The 21,953-nt window shown below is 40.0% G+C and overlaps 1 protein-coding gene across 1 annotated transcript in view; it reads right to left on the reverse strand.

The window, feature by feature from the left end:
* The window catches only part of lhfpl4a (LHFPL tetraspan subfamily member 4a), a 29,940-nt gene extending 16,264 nt beyond the window's left edge, over window positions 1-13,676 (reverse strand). The window contains exon 1 of the mRNA XM_033970378.2: window positions 13,213-13,676. Coding sequence (XP_033826269.1) covers window positions 13,213-13,621 — 409 coding nt within the window. The 5' untranslated portion in view covers window positions 13,622-13,676. The remainder of the gene's footprint in view (window positions 1-13,212) is intronic.
* Between the last annotated feature and the right edge of the window lie 8,277 nt (window positions 13,677-21,953).

Here is a 21,953-nt window from a genome sequence, read left to right on the forward strand (position 1 = left end):
GTGCTGGCACACATATGATGCATGCAGAGCTTACCCATGCAGCAGGGAGAAGGGGGAAGTCAGGAGGAACCCCCATAGTGGCTCCACAGCACAGAAACGGGCTCATTAATAATTCACTTCATTTACAGATGCTTACGCACTCACGTGAAGAGGCGCATGTGGACTGCACTTGTAGGTATAACACGTCAATGTACACGCACAACCCATTCACGTTTTCTACTGAAAGTATGTTGTGAGTGTTTCCACAAAGGACTTTAAGATATAATGTTTCACTGAAATATTTGATGAAGAAAATCATTAAAAGATCATATCCTTACATCTAAATAAGCAGTAGGTCACAATGTAACTAAAGAAAAACCTGATTTTCATTTCTTCTGGTTAAGAGAAATGTCCTTTTGTTCACTAAGAATCATGGGATAACAACTGTCTGACAGAGTCCCAGGCAGTTCAGTCTTTGTCATGGTGCGTGATAATGAATGAGAAAACCCCCCAAAACAAAACACAAAACACAAAAGAGGCGGAGATGCATGTGAACCATGTGGAAACAACTGAATGAGACTATCCCAGACAATTATGGTGTGGTGGTGCAATATCAGAATGACAGAAAGAACTAAGCAGACGAAGCTAGCAGTTCAAGCTAAAATATGTTCGTGACTTGGTTCAAAATCTCGTCCCTTTAAGATGTCAATGTGCAATAAAAAGAAAAGAACAGCTCAGCAGTGAAGGAGGTTCACGTGAGGTTTCAAACTAAGTTCCAAACCACAAGTCATAAACAGGAACTGACTCATAACTAAATTATGTGGCAACAAAACATTGAACCCCAAAATTTATACTTTGCAGCTGATGTCATCAACATTCCCTGGGTGTGTGATGCTAACAGTAGGCATGCTCTGTCTGAGGCTTTGTTAGATTTTAATCTGAGGTTTATATTAATGCAATCTGACCAGGTAGGGCCAACTTAACTGGAACTACAACACGTAAGCTGATCTGTGTTGTTGTGTATAGTCACAAGCTAGCTAGTATTAGCCAACAGTTTTAGTCACTCTCACCTTTTTTGTTGAAAATTATATACCTAAACAGGACCAGGAACACTCGTATTGATCACAGGCTCCTGAAAATGTGTTGTTTAAATCCATTTTGTATTTTTTCTTGAATTTTAATTAAAGAGAGATCTTAAAACGTTTTTGGCTGTTTGCTAATATGTGCATTGTGTCACCATGGTAACTCCTGAACATTCCTCCATAGACATACATGCAGGTCACCCCCAGCATGATGCCACTGCAATATATCCGTAGCAACACTCTATGTTCTCTCCAAGTTACAACAAACAAAGTGATTATGGATTTTTGTTTGTTGTACTAATACAGCTTTTGCACAGATTTTTAGTGCAAAAAAGTGAACAAATACAGACTCAAAACTTGTGTTGTTGCCCAAATTGACCTAATCTTTATGTTTTTGGAGGGTTCATATTTTATTCTAACCACAATGATGTCCCTAATTTTCCTTATACTTATTATATTATTTCACTGTTTATGCTGTGATACGTCAAAGATCAGTTTATATGTTGGAATGTAATACACAGGGTAAGCGCCACTATATTTGCCGTTTTAATACAGGCCACAGTGGCTGCTCATTTTAAACTAGCACTAACACTTGGAACTAAATCTGCCTTGAGATCAGATCAGAGGACACACATGGTCCTTTTTGTCCTTGAAGTTTATTTACTGTTCAGTACATGACCCGTTGTAACATTTGCCAAATCTAGTGCACCCCGTGTTCTGCTGCTCAGGCTGAGAGTTCTGTAAAGTCACCCCATTACTCAGAATCCCCTCGAGCGCAGACAGTTCTGGGGGAGCTAGCATCACCTGCTAGCGGTTAGCCTCTGGTTGGTTTGCTAATGGCCCGCAACTTGTCTGTAGTGACTCGTTTACATGCCGACCCCATTATTCTTTCACGTCTTGGAAAGTACTGTGCTTTCAAGTGAACTGTGCTTGGAATACTATCTAGGCTAAGCTGCTCTAGTTTCCCTGGTGATTCCCTAACCTCTTGTGGTACTTGCACCACTTCTTGAGAAACCCTGTAGCAGTGATTCCTAAACAGTGGTATGTAGGCTGCTTTTGGAGTGTGAGTATTTGTTTAATTTAGAGAGAGTTTATAAATGTGTTGTCCTCTTTTGGGCTAATTACTATTTAGACTAGGCAAACCAAAACTGTGGCCCGGAGGCCAAATGTGGCCCTCAGACCAATTTTTCTTTGCCCTCAAGCTTCCAGGTGAATTGGCCCATGTAACCTTAAACAGTACTTTTTACTGTACATTTCTGAAAATCTCCTTACTACCCATCTCAAATATTTAATGTGTCCCACTGAGGATGTAAGCATGAACAAAGGTCTAATGGTTTAGTTTAACTTGTAATAATAACACAGATTTGAAGTATTCACTGTATTGGCGACCAGTGTATGGCCCTCAATCAGCCCTCAGCTTCGTCTGTGTTTTTGTATGTGGCCCTTAATGAGAAAAGTTTGGACACCCCTGATTTAGATCGTTGCTTGCCCAAGTTTGCCCAAGTTTGGCTAGATAAAGTCTGGGTTCAGATCTGGTGGTACCTGGAAGGCAAAATATTAGGAGGTACTTATTGTAAAAAGTTTAAGAACCACTGCCTGAGATTATTTAAGTCTATTTACAAACCTCCCATCATCTTTTCAAGCTTGTTATTGTTAAACCCCCATAAAAAAAGCCTTATAAACCCCCTTGAAAAACCCCAAAATAAAAATAAAATAATTTTGCGGGAGGTGTTGCAACAAATGTAGAAAAACATACATCCTCACTCAGAGCAGGCTGGCATCTCCTCAAACCCCACTCTTATTTGGTCTGGAGCAGCCTTCATAGAGCTGGGTGGCTATAATCTTCCACAGTATGGAATAAATCCTATCTATCTCCATAAAGAATGTTCAGTGATGTTATTGTTTTACCTGGAAAGTTCCACAGAATGCCATTAAACTTATATCCATCCATGGAGACAAGCAGCTTACAGTAATACATGTTTTTCTATGTGTATATGCAATAAAATCTGTAATTTAATAAATGCAAGATAGATAACCCCAGCAGTAAGGTTCCATAGTGCACCTTTAACTGCACATTACTGTATCTCTCCAGTGCTAAGATTAGATTAATTTCCTGTCTTGTGTCCTCTGTCCCGTGTCCTCTGTCCCGTCTGACTCTGAGTGAACAAGGAAGGCTGCGCTGGCTCATTGACTGTCTGTAGTGTCCAGGACATGCTGAGCTGTGGACTCTGCCAAGGCGTTGTCGCATCACAGCGTCCTGGCACACAGCATTCAATCATCCCTCATCCTCTCCAGACAAGGGCACATCAAGAGGGGCATCATGTAGGGACGGCTTCCATATTAGTTTAGAGACCATTACTTAGAGCTGAGATACAATGGGCTGTGACCTTCTACTGTTTATTGTAGCAGACAAAGACAGAGGAGCAAGAGGCCCTGTGGCATTTGGTCAGCAAGGTCTCTAGTCACTTTGTAGGCCGTGAGTCAATTTAAAATGACAGCCTATAGGAATTCTCTGCTCTGATTTTATGTGGAACAAATGCACTAAATATTGAAGATCCTATATTACTTCAAAGTGACTGTTGTGAGCTTTAATCCACGTTATAATGCTGTTACCTCCTCAAAAACATGCCTGGAGCTGTATTCTGTTTCATTCACACATGTTTGAGTAACCCTTTATTATTAGTCCGTCTATATCTCCAATGATCAAAATGCTCTGTTCCACCTTGTGATGTCATGAAGTGGTAGTGTTCAAGTTAACAGCTACGTTTTATCTTTTGTTCAGTAGAGATTGGCAATTCCAGGGATGAAATTATCCAAATGATTCAAGTGAAGGTGTATGGAGTTTAAAAACACAGTGGAGCACTTCCTGTGACATATGACATCACAAGGTGGAACAAAGAGTTTTCTGTTGGAGAGGAGAACTCACAAAATACAACTCCAGTTCTGTTTTGATGAGGAAACAATATTATTAGATCACAAAATAGTGTAATACGGGCCCTTTAAAGGTTCACTGTGCAACTTTTCTGCTGCAGGGTTCATCACCTACTCATCTCCCTAAAGATGTTATTGTTTTGCCTGGAATGTCCTAAACTATCTTATTTTTCATTCATTCACAGGTGTTCTCATTGCTAAAAGTAATAATTTGGAAAAGAGTATGGTTGGCCTGATGGCTACACCTGTGTGTCTCCATGGAAATAGATACAATTAATGTTATACTGTCAAAGCAAATATCACCATCTGGACAAGCAGCTAATAGACCCTTCACTAGAAAAGTTGGTAGCTTCACTTGTTCTGAGCGTACTGGTGGAGATGAGCCTGGCATTCTGCTCCTATAGCCTAGAGACCACCACAAAAAAAACCCCAAACAAAATCATTATGAGTATTTGTGTGTTCAGACTGGCCTATGCGTGTATGGTGTGTGCTGTGGTCCATTCTGTCAGGGAGCAGAGCTAGGAGACGTGCTGCTGGACCCAGCGGGACCAGCCTCTGATTAAACGCTCCTCTCTGGGCGGGTGGACAGCTTTAGGCCCTCAGCCAACACCTGTGCAACGTCACCGCTCTGTAGCTAAAGAACATTTGTTTTTATTATGTTTTCATTGTTAGCGCCACCCGATATTTGCTTCCATTTAATAGGCAAAATCAGATTAAAACTGTGTACAATTTTAGCCAAAGAATTGACTGAAATAAAGGGATTGCTTCTTGAAAAAGCACAGGGGAAGTTGTCTCTCCACAGACCTGATTTGTAACTTTTCTGGTCTGGGTTCACCACCTGCTTGTCTCCATGGAGATGATCATACGTACCCACCAGCAGGAATCATACACAGTGTTGCTTTAAGTTACTGCCAAAATACAGTAATAAATAAGGTCAAAACTTAAAGGAGGCATCAAATGGACTTTAAAACCATGTTATAAGACCAAAAACACTCATTTTGCCTTATTCACAAAGGTTTCAGTGTTCCTAATGGCTAGGTCCTCTGGTTCTGAGCATTCAGAATCACTCAGTTTCAATTTTCCCCAGATAGTTATATAATAGATTAAAATCCGGAAGTATCCTGCACAGTTTTTAAGTCCATAACCCATCACCTAAATTGTTCTGAGCATTTCCACTAAAAGACTGTATTCATTTTGCCAATGCTCTTTCCCTTTGGGACTTTGGGACCTGTATCTAAACAGTGGAGTTATAGTTTTAAAATGTGCTTTTTAGACATGATTTTCAGTCAGGAAATGTAAAATTAAAAAAGTTGTCCAAAAGCATGTTTAAAGGGCCTATATTATGCTATTTTCTATTTCTATTTCTATGTTATAATGTTGGTTCTTTATCAAACCATACCTGGAGTTGTGATTTGTCTCATCCACACATGTTTAAAACACAAACCCTGCATATTTAGATTGTGTACTTGTCTCAAATGTAACACTCTCTGTTCCACCTTGTGATGTCATGTGGTGATACAGGAAGTACTCTATGTTTTTAAACTCCATACACCTTCACTAAAGTCTTTTGGATGATTTCAGTCCTGAAATTGCCAATCTCTACTGAACTGAAGGTAAAAGGTAGCTGTTAACTTGAAAACTACCACTACATCACAAGGTGGAACACAGCATTTTGATCTTTGGAGATGTAGCCAAACTAATAATGCTGGTTTACTCAAACATGTATGAAAGAAACAAAACACAACTCCAGGTATGTTTTTGATGAGGTAACAACAGTCTAACATGGCTTGGAACTCACCAGAACCTATTTTGTGCAATATAGGACCTTTAAAAGCCCGATATGTCCACATCCTAAAGTTGGTACTTGAAGCAGCACTGAAATTGAAACAAAAATCAATGAGTTATCAAGCCTTAATATTGCATGATCTTTTAAGTGATAGCCCCAGATACGGTTACATAGCGTTTGACATTAGAGCGTTTCACTTATCTCTCTCTCTCCCATACTTTCATCTATAGCTGCTGATGGACGTATGAACGCGCTCATACTGATCGAGCACATTATATACAGCTGAATCATCACTTTCTCCATAATGCATTTCCTCTATATGATCCCACTGCACAGGGAAGTGTACGGCCATCTTGTTTTAGTATCCTCCCTCTGCCATCGATTACTGTGCTCAGGTTTTCAGTTTGGGGAGCCACGTCTTTACTACCTCGGCTCTTTTCCCTAAATTCGTGCTGATTCCGTTATAGAGGCTGCAGCTGCTTTTATCGTAGTCGGCAGAATGGGGCATCGAGTGGGCAGATGAGAAGAGGAAAAAAAAAAAAACAATACAGAAAGAAAAAAAAAGTGCTGATCTTTTCGTGTTGCTTGGCTCAGCTGGTGGTTCGACTCCCACACTGTACTGCATTGTCTTTTTAGAGTGTCCAGCATCGGAACAAACACAAGTAAATGTACCCATTAATACTAGTATAACATGGAAAAAATATGTTTTTACCAGTTCAAGAAATGTTACTAGTACTAGAGTGGCCCACAAAATGTATCCTCTATATCCACCACACCTACATCTGGTCTAATGAAGGTGCTGAAGGAGCAGTGGGTGACCGCAGTGCAGCACACATTTCCAGATCTTGAGCCAGGTTCCTGATCAGGAGTACCTGGCTGGAGGTTTTATTTATTTATCTTTATTTATACAGGCAGACCCAGTGAGAGCACTTAGACCAGGGGTGTCCAAACTTTTCTCATTAAGGGCCAAATATAAAAATACAAACAAAGCTGAGGGCCGATTGAGGGCCATAGACTAGCCACCAATACAGTGAAGTTAAACATGAACCGCTAGACCTTTATTCATGCTTATATCCTCAGTGGGGCACATTAAATATTTGATACAGGCTTGTTAAAATAGATTTTCAGAAATGTACAGTAAAAAAAAGTACTGTTTAAGGTAATTTGGGCTAATTCACCTGGAAACTTGAGGGCCAAGAAAAATTGGTCTGAGGGCCGCATTTGGCCCCCAGGCCACAGTTTGGACATACCTGAAAATTCAAACAAATAAACAAACAAAACAAAAAACTATATGAGTCAATTTAAAACATAAAAAACAGGTGCAGGTGTGAGTATAAAGTTCATTACCAGATTATTAAATTGCGTTTGTGGCATCAAAGTATCCAATTTTGCATATTCTTGAAATACTGTCCATGTTTTAATAACCCAAAGCAGGCCAAAAAATAAAATGTATTCTAAATTCAGCAAATATTTGAACTGCTAAATCCGAGTACCATCAGACACAGCCCAGTTACCACCAGTTGTCCACATACCACAGTTTGAGAAGCTAGACTAGACTATATACTGAGAACTGAACCCAAGTGTTTGCCCACTAACCCAAGGGTAAGTGGACTGATCCCAGCTCCAAACAGTGCATGTTATTATCATGTCATTAGGCAAGACTTTTCGTCTGTCATGTGTATGAGGGATTAGTGGTGGTCAGAGGAGCTAATTGCGCAGATTTGCAACTTCACATATGTCAGTTCTGGCTACATAAACATAGCTCACTGCTGCCAGGTATGGAGCAATTAGCTTTGAGGCTCTTTACTCTTTAGATAGTTTCCATATTTTAAGGCTTAAGGAACAATACACTAACAATACACTAACAGGTTGTAATTTACCCCAAACATTGACTTAATTGGCTTTTCTAGAGTTTGTCCCAGCCGTTCACATGCTAGCCTATTCCCCCAACCCTAATGCTGCTTTATGTCGACTAAAGGTCTTACGGTCATTACAGTCATTTATCCGCCATCGCGCCACATAAATCTCATTTAGCATGTGTCCGTCAGTGAGCGGAGGATTGTGGGACGCCATTGTGGTTAATGGGCTGTGACATGAACCGTGACCGAACATGTCCCCCGCTCATGCATGGGAATACCAAATATACGGCGTGGAAAAACATGCAGGTTTATGTTTGATAATGGAAAGACATTAAAACAGCTGGGAGCTTAATTGTGTTATGACCCAGTGTGGATTTATTTTGCTTAGCTGTACAACGCAAGAGGTATGGTTAAAAAAAAAAAAAAAAAATTGGCAATACCAACATTAAAATACATACGCCAGCATATTCTTTCATAGTCTTCTGTTTTTTTACTTGATTTTTTTATCCTGGTAGATTTATCCTGAATTGTGTCTGTACTCATTATCAACGTCTGATGGCTCCCACTGATCCGGAAAAGGCGGAACGTTCAGATGAATACTTCAAGCTGATTGGGCGAAGCGTCACAACAGTGCAAGTAGAGTTTGAAAAGCACAGGGTTCTTTCCTATCCATAAATCCATAAAGCGCTTTTCTGTTTTTTATGTGTTTTTTAAGTCAGAATTTCTGCTAAAATTGCCTATTTACATCTGTCAGTGCCGCCATGTTTTTGCTGTTAGGGTTTTTTTTGGACACGTTTGTTTTCCACCCAAACCACAATGCTGCCCTGTTGCTTCAGTTGTCAGACACTTCAATCGCACTTCACTTTCAACTCCCAAAATGTGTTATTGTGTTAATGAAACATAGTAAAAGAGGCTGTGCTACCCAAGAAAATGTTCATGTTAAGGGGGGTGTTACACAAAATCGACTTTTAGGAGCTTTCTATCATATCATAACATTGTCCCTCATCAAAAAACATCCCTATATGTTGGCCATGCATGTTTGAATAATCTAGCGATCTCTCCTTGGCACTATTCGAACCCTCCTTGAGGTTTGCCAATACGATCCTGTCCAAGACTAACCCCACAAGGCTACGTTACCCATATACAAAATAACGCAGTGCAATTTGACAAACCTGATACAATGTGCAGTAGTTTCATTAGGGAAAAGCAGACTGATTGTGTTGTGATGGCGCTCTGAAGGGGAGTGACATGGGAGCCGGGGGATGCAAGGGGAGGAAAATATAGCATTTTCAAAACAATAAAAGGTGATATAGTCATCTAAATTTGTTATTTCTTAGCAATTAATACCCCATATCTAGCTCTAAGCCTTCCATCGTCCTCAACTCTAACCATTAGCTTACTAGCACCAACAATGGCAGTGTAACCTCACCAGCAGTCTTCACTATCACACATGTGGGGAAAGCTCTTGTGCACATATTGTTGAGCACAGAGTAATCCGACAGTACAGACAAACGTTCACCTGGCTGCGAACACTAATCCAATCGACCTGCAATCGCGCCTCAGAATAGCGCCAGTCCGTGTGCGCTAAGCCTTCACCTGCCCCCATACACCGGCCAATATTACTATAGTGAATGAAGGAATTTGCATCGGATAGCCCAGGTGCGGTATCCCATGTATCCAATAGCGCTGAGGTATTGCTGACGATAGTGAGATTAGCAGATCCTAGTGAAAATCTTTGAGCAGATCTGGTGTCAGGGGCAATGGCGTGAAAGGGAAATCGGTACGAGTGCTCTAATGAAGACTACAACAACACCAGCTGTGGCCTTTGTGCACATAAGCCTACTGCAGAACTACACTGCATTTCTGACTGCACCTTACGTTTGTAGCAGAATAATGGCATTTCAGGATTACTATCTAGCGAATATCAAACATTTATGGTTTTTATATGGGCCGTAACCAATTATAATAACCTAATAAAACAAATGAGTAAGTGAGTGAAGTATAACAGTATATTTAGACTGGCGATGTGTGGAATTTTAAAGTCATATTACTGTTTAATTTTTTGCAGTAGTAAGCATGTATGGTTTGTGATCAAAAGTGACCTCTGAACATTTGGATTAAAGGTGCACTGTGTAACTTTTCTGGTGGGGGTCTGCCATCTGCTTTTCTCCATGAAGATATTAGTGGTTTGCTTAGAATTTTCCATGGTATTGCTTACAATTTATCAATCTTGCATTTAATCAATTACACTTTTATTGCCTTAAGTGCTGCATTCTTGCTGAGAGCAGACTCGCTTCTCCACAGAGCTGATCTAACCTTGCACAGCAAAATAGATTCTTGCCATACTTGTGAGTTCACAAACTGAAGGGGAATCCATATTGACACTGTAAGGTTCAAATTCGCTCAGTAGCGGGCGCACCAATCGCAGAGCAGCACCGAGGCTTGTGCAGAAGCATAAGGCGAAGCGCTCAAGTGAACCAAAACAAACATGACGATGCCGACAGATGTACTTCAGCCTATTTGAGTGAAAATACAGAATGTTTTATTTGTGAAAAATGTGCAAAAGGTAAAGGCTTTCTGCATTTGTGCACAGGGAAGACGCAGTTTTCTCTCAACTGGTTGTAACAAAAGTTAGATTTTTGGCTTGTTCTGCTGTTGTGACTAGTCAGATTCAAATATTCATCATGACGTTCCACATTTTTCCAATTGCTTTCAGTAGGAGCCACTCCAGATTGATAAATGTGGAGAACTCAATTCAGAGTGATACACAAACCAATCTGGTGTGAGCCAGATTAGATCTGACCTGCAACTGTTCAGTTATCTGCTTGTCTCCATGAGATAGATACGTTTAAAATCATACTTTGGAATATTCCAGGCAAAGCAATAACATCTCCATGGAGACAAGCAGGTTGCAGTCCCCCAACATAAAGGTTACATAGAGCACCTTTAAATAGGCTTGATAAAAAGAACCACTGAGTTCATATCATACAATTCTTTGCCCACACAACACTCCACAGTGAAATGCCTGGAAACAGTTTAGTGCATTTCTTACCCAACTGCAGATGTAGCATTAGATGAGGACACACTATACATGAAGTAATACAATACAATCTCATATTCAGATATTATTTTGGTCTATGGTGTGTACACACAGTCTGCGGGTGTACTGTGGGAAAAGCAGTTCATAAACAAAGTATCATATTTCATTATATGGTGACTGTATATTTTATTAAATACACTGCCTCTGCTTCCTAGGTCCCTTCATCAAACACTGACTCCACCCAGATCATAACTCATATATATATATATATATATATATATATATATATATATATATATATATATATATATATATATATATATCTATATATCTATATCTATATCTATATCTATATATATATATATATATATATATATATATATATATATATATATATATATATATATATATATATATATATATATATATATATATATATATATATATATAAAATGCAATGTATCACTTTATATTCTGATGAATCCGTTAGTCTATTTGGATTTGACTGCCGAGCCCAAACCAAACAATCCCCTCTTCCCCTCTTCATTTATTTAAAACATGATCTGAAAGAGCATACAATACAATTTAATCTCCCAAATACACATGTTCAAACCCACATATGCAGCAATAAAACCAAATCTATCCTAAAGTGGGACAACACTAGCTTATTCTCATTCAGATCATTGTTTCATGGTATTCTGAAATCACTTTTGGAGGAACATGTCCTTATCTTCTGGAATAATGTAGTATAGGAATTCAGGAGAATCCATGCTTAAAAGTTTCATCACAAAATCTATTAAAAAAACAAAAACATTGTACTTTATATGTTGCCTTATTATGAAAAACATACTCTTTTTGAGTAAGTAAAGTCAGTAAATACATCACTGAAGTTGTTTTGTGTTCATTCTAATGCTGTTTCCTGATTGGTTGTTCCCATTGTGTGTTTGTATGTAGTGGTGTAGTTAATACATTGTGTGCTTGCATATAGTGGTGTAGTTAATACATTGTGTGCTTGCATATAGTGGTGTAGTTAATACCCCTTTTCTATTTTCAGAAAATGACTTTTTTTTTTCGTCTGTAAAGTAAAAAAGTAATCCATGTTTGATTTGTCTGCCCAGCATTACCTGCGGAGTATTTCTGAAGAGTTACACAACCGGGGATGAGTGATTTTGCATGAATATGTAATTGCAATTGTTCTGACAAGCATAGCAATGGTCATTAGATTTGGCATTTGTTTCAGTATCAGAGTTCTTTTCACCGGGCCCATTTTAATCACACCCATTATGATGAATTAGGAACCGAACTGCTTACCTAATACAAGTGAGTTTATAGGGGTTTTATGTATAGTAACATAAAAACATGAATACTTTGTGTTACTTTACTAATAGCATCATTTGTTTAAATCACTTTCATACTTACCCAAGGTTCATAACATATAAATGGCCAGTTTTTATACAGCGCTTTTCCACCAAGCCACTGAAAGTGCTTTACACCAATGAACCACTCACCCACTCACACACATTCACAGAGCGGGATTCGAACCACTAAGCCTCAGATCAATGGATAAACACCCTGTGCTACTGTTGCCCAAATGTTCCACACTTTATTTATGGTTCATATACAGATTCAAATACTCTTATGGTAGTGCTTTATTAATGCATTCACCAAATTACCCTAAGCAATTACCCTAAGCAATATACTGGTGTCACTATATGAGTCATTTGTTTATTGACTATTAAGATGCTTCATGAGGACAGTCGTTTTAATGAAATAACATGAAATAACCAGGAACTAAACTAAGGCTAGAACAGGACCAAACCATCAGGACTAAACCGGACGAGTATGAATGCACCCCAAGTACACAAAGTCTAAAAGCACAACAAAACTTTTTGAGTCATCATTGTCTTTTTGTCATCACATTATGTTTTATTACACATTATATAACTGTGCTATTATTGGTGACTCTTAAATTGTACGATACATAAACTAAATTTGGGGAACACCTCGATGAGATGATGATTCATATCAGGGGGTTCCCTATGCACGTTCTCACACACAATAGTGCATTACGGTCAGGTCTATTTGGAATCATGTTTTCTCCTTTCTGCATTTTTTGTGTGTAAATCGCCTAATATATAATTCATAGTCTGATAAAGGCTGTTCATTATGTGGAGTTACCGGCAGTTCACTGTACAGTCAACACTGCACAACAGTATTTTACACAACTATTTGACCATGTGAAATTCACACATTGTTTTCACCTTATTTTACAGAACTGCCTCTTCATGAAGCAATGTAAACACGTAGGAAGGAGAATATGATGCTCTAGGTCCATATGTGTACTGGTGAAATGTCACTGGAATAAGACAGTGGTACCAGTTGTATTCTGTGTTATGATTCAAACCTGGACCATCACAATGACATATTTCCGTCTTATGAATAAAGCAGCCTACTGTTCCTATTATAAATGCCTGTCCATTTGCCAAAGCAGCTCCCATCAGCTCAGAGCGCACACAATGGCAGAGCGTCACTTACCGCACAGCAGCTGCATCCACGCGCACGTCTTGTACACGGTGGAGGTGTTGCAGAAGAAGAAGAGCGCCATGCATGCGATGCAGCTGAGGATCAGCACCATGGACAGCAGCACGAAGACCGACGCCGCTTTGAAGGCTCCGGACGGGATGGAGCTGAAGTCGGAGAAACTGCCCACGCACGTCAGCTCGCGACTGGGCGACGGCCCCGTGCCCACGCAGTAGTGGAACAGGCCGAAGTATCCGGCCTGCGGCGTGTTGACGCTGTCGCCGATCCAGTAGGGCTGAATGAACACCACCACGTTGACGATGGCGAAGCAGATGGTGAAGATGGCCCACAGCACGCCGATGGCACGCGAGTTGCGCATGTAGTTGTCATGGTAGATCTTGGAGGCTTCTTGCGAAGGCAACATGTTTGGTCTTTGTGTAAGATCTCAATGTAAAAAAAAAAAAAAAAAATAATAAGAAAAAAACGAAGAAAAAACCCACGCCTTTTCCACACAGGCTTGAATGGGCCTACATAACCTAACACAACACTAATGATGCCACTCAGCCGTACGGAGCCGCACAGACGCCGCTACATGCACACAGCCCCGCGTTACCTATAGCTCTACTAAATAATTGACCAGCACCAGTGATTCAACATAGCGCTCCGAGGCGCGTCTCCTCAGGGCCCATCAATGATGAAGAAAAAATACCACAAGGAGCTTCAGAGCGTGTGTCTTTTTGTGAACAGCTTCAAATGTGCGGTTCATCGTAGCGTTGTGTCGCTGACATGGAGCCCATCAAACAGCGCCAGCGGTGCAGCCTCCGTCCCTCTCTGCGTCCCCAGCATCCGCGCGGGGTGCTCCCCTCTTTTTCTCTCCTTCTCCGCCGATCCTCACCGTCTCCCCCTAAAATAAAAAACACACAAAGACTCCGTGGATGAAAAGAGCCGCGCGGTGTCACACAGTCCTGTCCGCGCGCAGCCTCCACCGCCTCGACTCCATTATCGGCTCGGTTTGGCTCCTCTTCTCGCTTTCTGTCGAGCGCTCCGTCGTCCTCCTCCTCCTCTTCCCCGCGCGCGCTCCCCGGAAGATGCTGATGTTGTACTGATGACAGGCAGGCACGGAGCGCAGGCACGTACGCGCGCGCCACAGCAGCAGCAGAAACAGCAGCGAATTTGCATCAAAGCGCGTCCTCGCCGCTACTCACCTTGAATTGGGAATTGGGCAGATGCACGTTCAGTGGTAGATAGGAGAGAAGTGAACAAGAGTGGCGTGATGAGGAGAATGAGCTGTACAAGCTTAACGTGAAGCTCCTGGGCCAAATGTGGGTCTTTTAGGGTTTATAATGTCTTTAAACCACTTTTCCTGAACATATTAAAAACACAAAAGACAGTCAGATCAGGATATTTAAAATTTAATAGTCTAATCATTGATGTGTGCATATTAAAGGCTTATAAAAGTATGCTTTTTAACAGCAAACAACCACAGAATGCCTAGAGCTCTTAGTTCGGGAGGATTACGCACAAAGCACTAGTTTCCAACAGCACCAAGTGAAGGCTATGTTGTAGTTCAAGTCACAGTCAAACCTGTGATTCAACTGTTATGTGCAGAAAGCTTTGTGTGCATTTTCAGGATCTAAAATATGATGTCAGGCAGGATCAATATTCCTTGTAATGAATAAAAGGCCTTGGTATTTACAGAAAATATCTCTACAATAAAAAGAACCATTTCTAGGGTCAGTGATGGTTGCCACAAAATATACTAAGGTAAAAATGTATCAAGTCGAAAAAAAGAACTGGAGGAGATTTTATGAAGTGGACATATAAAAAAAAAAAAAAAGTCTGAACACACATTAAGTTAATAGGCTGCTCTTCATTAAAAGTAAATTCTGTGTCTTTATTATGTAACCGTGCGTGCCATGAAAAGACATATCTACAAAGCACCCTGACAGCATCTCTACATGAAAGAGAACTGCGCTGCTCTCTTCATGTCCACATGTCTCTGTTGTGAGGGAGCCGGATACTTCCTGGTGTCCATTAAAAACATGTGGTCTGCCCTGAAGCAACAAGCTCAAAGTGGGTCAAGACTCTGGACTGAGAGGGGGAGCGCTGGACTGCACCGGGAGGGGAAATCTACACACGGATTTGCAAGAAGAATTGTATGAGGAGAAAAGACACAAGTACTTACTACAAATATTAATGTGTGAATTAACGGCAATATTTTTTAAAGGTTTAATTGCAAAAAAGAAACATAAGGTCACCAAGAGGTCACCGATTACTGGAGTACCCAACATTGTAGCTATAAACCCTACAAAACTAAAAATATCTTCCTCGATGTCACAGTTTTTGAACATTTCCGTTTGAGCGTGTTACAACTAAACAGTTGGTGGTGCAATTCTGACCAGTAAAGACTGTCATTGTGCTTTTGGGCAAGACACTTCTCTCAGACTTATCAACACTGTGCAGCGTGACGGAATACTGGCCCGGCGTACCAGTCACACTTTGAAATTTCAAAATGCTTCAACTGTTTTGGTGTTTGAATAAGTGTCAGTTTGTCATCTCTTGGTTCAGACTTGAGCAAAAAATCCTGATGGTGATGAATAGGAGATGATCAAACACTTAAAGCTGTACTGTGTAACTTTTCCACTACCAGTTTGTGGGTGCTGGGATATGGTGGAACATGGATACATTAATTCTTTACTATGTTACTTTTTTTGGATTGTTTGCCAGTATTTAAATGAACATACAGTATTTATCCTGCATTTATTTTATCGCTGCAGGTTTATTGCTAAGAAAATGCCTTGGCTGTCCATTGATCCAAAGGTTGGCAGTTCGAATCCCGCTCTCTACAGTCCACTGACCCACAGATGAATACTGTCATTGTGTCCTTTGCCCCTCTTGAGTGAGTGGTTCCTTGATATAAAGCACTTTGAGTGTCTTGAAAGCGGAAAAGCGCTATATAAAAATGTAACAATTTACCACTGGAAAACATGCATTCTTACTGATAACGGGGTCGCCTCTGCACAGATCTGACCTGTAACTTGGCCTGGTGCATCACTTGTATTTGTCTTCATGATGATGATACTGTGGAAGACTCCAGACAAAGAAATAACATCGTACAGAGACAAGCAAATGTGTAAACCTCCACCATGAAAGTTACCGTTTAAGACATTACATTAAAAAAACAGCTGTCATATTTTTGCTCGCTTTCCCTCAGTGTCTTATACTTTAGTAGTGATTGAGTGAGTACTTTCCTCCTCTTTTCTCTCTTTCTATCCTCAGAAGGCTGTCCTCCGCAGACAGAGTCCACTTGGCTCAGGTCTCCTCCTCAGTGTGTATCAATAATGCAGTGTGTGTCATGTAGGATCAGTGAGCACACCTCTGCTGTCCAAACAAACATGGATCCACGTCCTTAGCACTCAGCCCCGCTCCTCTTCCTCGGTGACAGCTGTGATCGACCACAGGGGACCGGGGCGGAATCAGTGTCAATGCATGCACGCACACAAAGTGATACAATGACAGTGATCTATATTCTGATGCAGTATTTACAATGATAACTTATCCATGCTCACATATTTATATAGTGTCTTACCACCCAAAGCACTTTACAGCAAGGAAACACTCACCTATTCACACACACACACACATACACCGTGTACAAAGACACTGGGGGCAAGGCCGGTTAAGTGTCTTGCCAAAAGGAGAGCATTTATCTGTGGGAGCTGGAAACCGCCAACCTGTGGGTCAGTGAATTTGACCGCTCTACCAATGATGTTTATGTCAAGAGTGAGATTTGAACTGCCAACCTTTGGATATAGACACACACCCATGCATTTTACATTGTGAACATTACAACACTACAATAAATATGTACAAAAATATAACCAGACTGGTATTTGTCCTACAACTGTCAAGCTAATAATAAGCTGTTTGATTTATAAAGCCTTTTTAAATTTAAAGGTGTTGCAATGTTGATTCACTCCACACCTGGTAGTTGTTAGAATGACGGAAGCAAAGGCTGCCAATCAGCACCATCCGCCCCTGTGTCCAACACCAGTCACACAAACACATTGAACCACATTCATCCAAGGTGGAACCTGGTATTCTCAGAACATCCAGTAACAACAGTGTTAGTAACTAAATAGAAACAAAAACTACATTGGCCTCTTCAAAATACTGATTTCGATTAACTCCAGTATTATCTCGGTACTGTTACTTTTTCAGTTGGTGGTATTCAGAATACATTTACTTTCCTAAAATGAAAGGAATACATGGGGTTAATTGATTTTGGAATTCAGGCTTAAAAACACGCTCATTCACTGCATTAACCAACACTGTTCTGTCTCTAATTTGAGACAAATAATGGCACAGTCCACTAGGCAGTACAATTAAACACAAAACTGTTAATTAATCCTATGTCACATTTTGTTACAATTTAATATAATGCTGCTCAATGTCAAAGTATTCTGATTGCAGTAACAAAATACATTTTTATGCAGGTATTCAGTATTCTCTAACTAAATATTCAAAGTATTTTTCCTTCTCTGAGAACTAACCAGGCCCAAACCTGTTTAGCTTCTGAGATCAGAGAAGATGGGGCATCTGAGAGCTGAAGTACTAAAGCAATCACTGTGGCCCCAATATCAAGAAGGTCTAGGGTTCAATTCTGAGACTGGGGCTTGTCTGTGTGGAGTATGCTCCTTGGTGGATTTCTCCATTTGGATGCTTGAATACTTTTTAACCGCAGGGCTGTTGTGGAGCCTCTTTGTAACATCTCATTAACAGGCCTGTGTTTGTCCTGTGCATGTGCACAGTCTGCTCTTCACAACAGCTCTGATCTATCTGATATTCTCGCTGTGTATTTATTGAATTATTAATTCCAATTATAAATATGTTTCTACGCAGCTTATGACTGTAAATATCATTTCTCAAGAGGCAACCCCCACAGTGTGCAAGTGTTTTACCCGGTTTCATTATAAGATCTTATCCTTTATCGCCATCTGCTGGACAGTCATGATAAGCGCTGCTCAGTGTTAGACTCTCATGTCCTGGTCCTGTCTGAGCAGTGATGTGGATCAAGATCACATTCAGTGAAGCAGATAGAACTGTGTCAAATAATTGTTGAAAGTCAGATCGTCCTGTTAAGTGGCAATTTGTGCATGAATTCAAATTCAGACTTTATTAGAAGTTACTTGGACTGGAATCAACAAATCACTTCTTGAAAAATATAAATCTATTTTAAAGACAATTTAATTCTAAAATACTTGTTTTTGGCCCTAAATGCCACTTCGTTTTCTTGTATGTTAATGAAACAGTATTTAAAATGGAACTAAACACAAACTTTTTTGCTACTAAACAAACTGGGTATATGATCTTTAAAGTGTATTAACCTACGGGTCCTAATCCTTTTTGGGTAATTTTAGAGCAAACTAGGCAAACATGCAGCTATGCCATACAACAACTTACTAGCCTATATTAAAACTCACTGACTTTTGGATCAGGCAATGATTTGTACATCCTAATGTAATTTCACGGTCTGAACACAAGAGGGCAGCAGTAGAACAGCCTTGTCCGCATGTTTCTCTCTGTCCCTCTCACGGAGAAAACCGGAGACGAATTAATCATCACTGTCCAGCGCAAAACTGTGAAAATAAAAGTGACAGCTTGTGGGTGTCTTGTTCCAAAATGACAAGAAGCTTATATTTAGCACCATATAAAGGAGAGTTTTTAAGTGTTTTTTTTTTTTTCAGCTCGTGCCTCTTCCCTCCACACACAGAGTCACGGACCTTTGACCTTATATCTCTGACCCTATCATGCATGCTTATGTAAATCTGAAAAAAACAACAACACACACACCAAAAAAAAACAAAACAAAAAACAACAACAACAACAACAACAACAACAACAACAACAACGACAATAATAAAAGTTTGTTATCTTGTATGTAAATTGTCTAGCAGTGCCTGGAGTAGAAAGAAGGTATTACAGATCTGAAAATCACTTTATTCTATGTGTTATAATTCACTGAACAACATTCTATAAAGTGTTATAATCTTGTGTTTAAATCAGCATCACTTAACTTTCATAATTCTGTGGAAATAGAAAGTGAAAACCACACTTCGGAATATTCTGAAAAAGCTGTGTGATGCCATACTGTGGAATTTTTTTTTGCCAAAAGAACAACATTTCCATGGAACACAAAGCAGGAAGCATAACAATACACTGAATACAGCCTAGTAGCACAATATCCTCCTATTAACACTCTATTATAAAGTGCCCTGTTTACTGGCTCTGCTGTGATTCACTGACTCTAGATCACGTCTGCGTCAAACATTTTTAATTCCCCTCACGTACTGATCCTGCCTGGACCTCCAAACAATAACTGCTCCTGTGTGGTCTCTGCGTCCGCTTTGACCTCACCCCTCCACCAACGGCTGCTGAGTTTCATTGGCACTAAAAGATCTTATAAAACTAAATAATAGGTAAAGATTGAAACTAGTTGATGCTGGATTGTCATGAGGTTTGAGACGTCAGACCCCTGAGAATGGTTCTTGCACGGCTCCCACTGATTCATTTGAGTCCACACAACTTTTGGTGCAGAGGTAACCTTGTCTTATCTGTAATCTATCTTTTGCCAGGTTTGTCGTGCGTGCTTTCTACTATGGTCATCGTCGTGCCGTTGAGCAAGACACTTCACCAGCCAAATATTGCAGAGTGACGTAATACTGGCTCAAGTGTGGGTGGATGCAGCTGTGTCTGTGCGTTTCTAAAGGAGGCATGTGTGGCGGGGGTCTGGTGGGGCTCAGAGCTGGCACTTGTCCCCCAGCAGCCCGGTTGCTCCAGGCCCCTCGGACACTGAACAAATCAAATAGACTGTCACATCATCAAAGCCACTTCAAACCGCCATGAGAGCAGCGGGGAGGAGGTGGGGGGTGACGGGGGGCTGTGAGGGGTATGTGAGAGGGGGGTTAAGGGGGGGGGGGATCAGAAGTGGTACACACAGGCTACAGCGAGAACTGGGAACGTGCTCATAGAAACCGTTCAGCTATAAATAGTACCTCAGAGATGCTATTTTTTGTACACAGAATTCCCACAACGCACTGGTGATGTGTTCAGGGGCTGCTGGGCACATCAGGAAAACTGTGTTCAGCATGAATAAACTATGTGACACAAATCTTAGCTTGTGTCACACAGATATAAACTAAAATGTGCGTGACGGAAAAGGCAAAGAACAGTTATTGAATACAGAGCGTGTGTGTAGTGACTGACATGGTGTGTTGCCTGTGAACTGAATAAATCAAATCTTTAACAAAATATATAGAGTTTTACCATGTCGATACTTTTTGTTTGTCTTTTTTTAAATCTTTATCATACCTGTAGACATGGGACGATATTGACATTTAGAGACACGATTATCATGACCAAAATAATTGCGATTAAAGATTATATCACAATATTTATTAAAATTGCTGGCAGTATTTTGGATATGAATCATTATTTTGTTGATATTATGAGTAGATTCCATATTTAAACAACTGTCAAAACAACACTGACCTAGAAGAAAACGTCTTGCATACGTAGGTTTATTCTGCACATTCTGGTGAAATAATGATGATTATTTTTGTTGGCGATTATCATGATTATATAAAATGTCCCATGAACGATTACTGCTTACCCTGTTCAAAATACAGAAGAAACTATGTACAAACAAAAAAAACAAACAACAAATGAGTTCATAAGTCCAACATTAAAAGCAGGTGCAGGTGTGAGAATTAAAGTTTATTGCCAGATTATTAAACTCATTCAAGTGACGTCTTAGTGAAACACATTGAGACAAGAGACGTCAAAGTAAGATTCAATTTATACAGCTCCTAAGTTTGTATCATTGCGCTGAAGAATTTAGAGCTTTTATGAAACAATATGGAATAATTATACACCGGAGAGACAAATAATTATATCTACTAAATATATTTTCTGCTTGAGAAGTAGCTTAAATCAAGTATAATTAATGTTTGAGTACATTTGACTAGTCTTGAGATAAAAATGCCATAGACCTGCTTGACTCCATGGAGATATTATTATTGCTTTTCCTGGAATATTCCTCAGTATGACATTAGATTTATCTGCATTCATTCTATCCCAGGTAAAAAGATGCATTGTTGAATATACATACATACATACTTTTTTTTTCTTTTAAAGTACAGTATCTATCTTATTGTTGTTTTCCAAGATAAGTTCAAATCACTCCACCATCCTGCTTATTTATGGACAGATCTTTACATCTTCCACAGGCTTTATTCCACATACAGTGATTGTGAGATAAACCAGAGGAACTTCTCCCCACACTCTAATTACTGCATCTCCTCCTCGTGCTGCTCTTGTCTCCGGCTAATCAGCGAACACATACGGCCTGTTTATTTGTGGGAACAGTGGAGATGTGAATGAGGAGACTGACAGGCTTATCGTGCTCCAATCAGAGCGTATTGTGAGAGCGGAGACACAGGTAGGTCTTCAAACAGCATCAGTCATCTGAACAGTGCGTGTGGAATCAGCAGCATACATAAATACATTTTTATCAGATAGGAAATTACCAGAACAACTCAAAAGCATGTATTTGAATAATATCTGAATGTGATGCACAAATGCTCTTTTTATTTGCTCATAATATCAATAAATGGCATTTTTTTTTTCATAGGTGGACGTCTGGGGAAAAAAAGTCTTTACAATCTTTGAACACCCACTGTTATTTCTGATGGTAC

Source organism: Periophthalmus magnuspinnatus, chromosome 7 (assembly GCF_009829125.3).
Source record: "Periophthalmus magnuspinnatus isolate fPerMag1 chromosome 7, fPerMag1.2.pri, whole genome shotgun sequence".
In the NCBI taxonomy this organism is placed as follows: domain Eukaryota; kingdom Metazoa; phylum Chordata; class Actinopteri; order Gobiiformes; family Gobiidae; genus Periophthalmus; species Periophthalmus magnuspinnatus.